The 2,934-nt window shown below is 51.3% G+C and overlaps 1 protein-coding gene across 1 annotated transcript; it reads left to right on the top strand.

Annotated features, from left to right (window-relative positions):
- Positions 1 to 530: 530 nt before the first annotated feature.
- On the top strand, positions 531 to 2,863 carry ITPA (inosine triphosphatase (nucleoside triphosphate pyrophosphatase); the record flags this gene model as incomplete). The annotated part of the gene is made up of 4 exons (XM_010079101.1): positions 531 to 604; positions 1,454 to 1,485; positions 2,146 to 2,261; positions 2,787 to 2,863. Coding segments are annotated over 4 exons (299 nt in total), but the record flags the coding sequence as incomplete, so codon positions are not given.
- Positions 2,864 to 2,934: the final 71 nt, after the last annotated feature.

Below are 2,934 nucleotides of genomic sequence, written 5' to 3' on the forward strand. Positions count from 1 at the left end.
CTCACTGGGGACACAGCGCTGAGGCGGTCCCACACTGCTCCTCTGGCCTCTTGTGTCCCTCCAGCAGCAGGAGGACAGGACAGCTCCTCCAGTCCAGCCCCAGCGGTTATGGGACACTGAGTTTTGTGTCAGCTGGGGCTTCTGATGAGCTGTCTCAGGGATGGGTGGCTAAGAAGGATCAAGAGAGGACTGAGACTCCTGGAGGATGCAGGTGTGCCTCCAGGACGCAGGCTTTCTCCCTCCTTGTCCCACCATTCCTGCCCCTTAAGAGGGCAGGTGGTGCTCAGCTCTGCTCAGTTTTCTCGATGTGAGATCTTCCCTGACACATTTCAGCCGCTCCAGCCTGCCTGGGGAGAGCGTGTCTGCCTGGTGTGGATTGTCTCTGAGGCAAAGAACTTTAGTGGCTGGTAGATTTTTGTGATGTTCCTGTTATTGTGGGAATGTGAGAATAGAACAGAGCAAGACAATGGGGTTGGAGGCAGTGCCTTCTTCTAGATCTAATGTTTCCGTCTCTTGGGCTTTTGCTGTAGGTTCAGGGACCTGTTATAGTAGAGGATACCTGCTTGTGCTTTAATGCCCTGGGGGGGCTTCCAGGACCATACATGTAAGTAGGAGGACACTTGCTTTACCTTTTGCTTCACCTTTTGCATCCTAGAGTTAGAGTGCAGGCTGGCAGAGTGTGCTTCGCAGGGATTCTCTGCACTCCAGGAGCAGTAGGGTCAGAGAGGTGGTCTGTGTCCTCAGCTTCATCCTGCACTCCAGGGGCTGGACTTGAACTCCTTGAGTTCTGCTCTAGGTCACGGTGCAGGATGAGAGAGACAGACCTGAATTATTGGCTCTGACTTCCATGCTATGGTGTCTGGTCTCACAGACGGCTTGGGAACCTGGCCCCACAGCGGGCTCTGTGTAATTAAGGCACGGTGCATTTCATCAGGACTGTGGGATGAGTGTCCTATAGGTCCTCAAGGACTGCTTTAATCCAGCAGATAACAAGATTATTACATTACAGTGTAACTCCTCTAATAAAATACTGCCTTAGCTCCTGGAATTAACTTTTAGTGTGATTAATTCTTCCAAACTATCTCTGATGAGCTAAGCAGAGACATAAAAGCTCTATGTGATGAAGGTGGCACGAGAACTGGGTGTAAGATGTGAACAAGTTGAGTTGAGAAATGTATTTTGGCATGTCTGCTCACGAGCGAGAACTGGGTTGTTTACATAGACCCCAGTACTGCAGTCAATTAGATACCCTGCTGCTGTTTTCACTATGTCCCATTCAGTTTAGGAGCTAAGTCTGTCATTATTGATAAATAGCCCAGAATGAGGTGATTTGACAGCATATTTAAGAGGTATTCAAAGGACTATGAAAATGTTGGCAACAATGTGTCAAGAATGCCTGTATTTCTGAGAAATAATATGAAAAAATATATTTTCCTCTTCTCTTCCCCTTCAGAAAATGGTTCCTGGAAAAACTCAAACCAGAAGGTACTGTCTCCCATGTTGCTGCTCTGCATGTAACTCTGTCCTTTACAGATTAAATGGTCCCTGCCCATGCTGGGTTCTGCTGAGCATGGTTCTGTGCCCTTCTTCATGGGATGTTGTTTCTCCCAGTAGCTTCACCATCATCCCTGGATTCCCAGACTCCTGCCTCTGCAGGCTGGTGGCAGGGCTTGTGGGAACTTCTGGCTTGTCATCAGTGTGACGTGGAGGACCTGCTGCTCCCTTTGCCCTCTGTGCAAGCCCCTCTCCACTAACGCTCACCTCCCCTGGCGTGCAGTGACTGCCTTTGATCCCGCAGTTACGAGCGTGACTGCAGATCCCGCGCTGGTGTCACAACCATGAGTGTTAGCCACACTAATTCAGAGTGGGCTTTAGTCCTCTCTGGTGCCGTGTGTTTGTTTGCTTCCACTCCCAAATTAATAGCAGGGCCCTGCAGCTCACGGTGTGGTAGATCTGAGGCACTGGCTTCAGTCACAGGAGGGACCCAGACAAGAATGTCCTCGTGCCTGAGCTGTGTCACCTCCTGAAGTTCTTCCTCTCCCTTGTGAATGGGAATGCAGAACGCTCCCTCGATCCGTCTCTAGGTGGGTGTGTTGCACTCCGAGAGAAAGGCAGTAACGCTGGGATCCTTTCTGTGTCGCTCAGGCCTGTACAAGCTGCTGGCTGGCTTTGAAGACAAATCTGCCTACGCTCTCTGTACCTTCGCATTCAGTACTGGAAACCCAGAGGAGCCTGTGAAGCTGTTCAAAGGCCAGACTCATGTAGGTGGTGTGCCTGGGGAAGGGACCATGCTGAGGGAGGAGGGCTGTAATGGGAGTTTTGTAGCAGCATTGTCTCTGTTGAGGACAATTTTGGTGGCTCCTGGGTCACTGAACACCCTCAGAGCCTGCTGGGAACAGGCTGAGGAAGAGTGCAGGTGGTGGGCGATGGGTGCTGAATGCTGCAGACCTTTTGCCCAGCTGTATGTACCAAACGCTCTGCATGTTACCGCAGGCTCTTCAGCCCCCTCATCTCCCTCTGCAGGGTTGTATTTGAGTGCAGTTGTTAGTTCTGTTAATTGGGGGGGAATAAAGGGACTGTCAGCGTAGGGCAGCATGATGGAGCACTGAGTTTGGGGCTGCTGATTTTGGCTATGTCATGAGGGGGTGCTGGGAGAGAGGACAGCACCATACACCGAGCCTGTGGTGCCACAGCGCGAGCTCTGGCTGCGTGTAGCTCTTCAGTCTGCGTGTGAAATGCTGCTATGAAACCATGGCTTTCAGGGCTTTTTTGCTTTCTTGTGGCAGGGGCTGATAGTGGAGCCCAGAGGCCCCCGAGATTTTGGCTGGGATCCCTGCTTTCAGCCGGATGGCTACAGCCAAACGTAAGTGGTGTTTTACCTACAGCTCTTTACGTGAGGAAGGCCAGCATCATAGAATCATAGAATGGCCTGGG

Source organism: Pterocles gutturalis, unplaced genomic scaffold (genome assembly GCF_000699245.1).
Source record: "Pterocles gutturalis isolate BGI_N339 unplaced genomic scaffold, ASM69924v1 scaffold35258, whole genome shotgun sequence".
In the NCBI taxonomy this organism is placed as follows: domain Eukaryota; kingdom Metazoa; phylum Chordata; class Aves; order Pterocliformes; family Pteroclidae; genus Pterocles; species Pterocles gutturalis.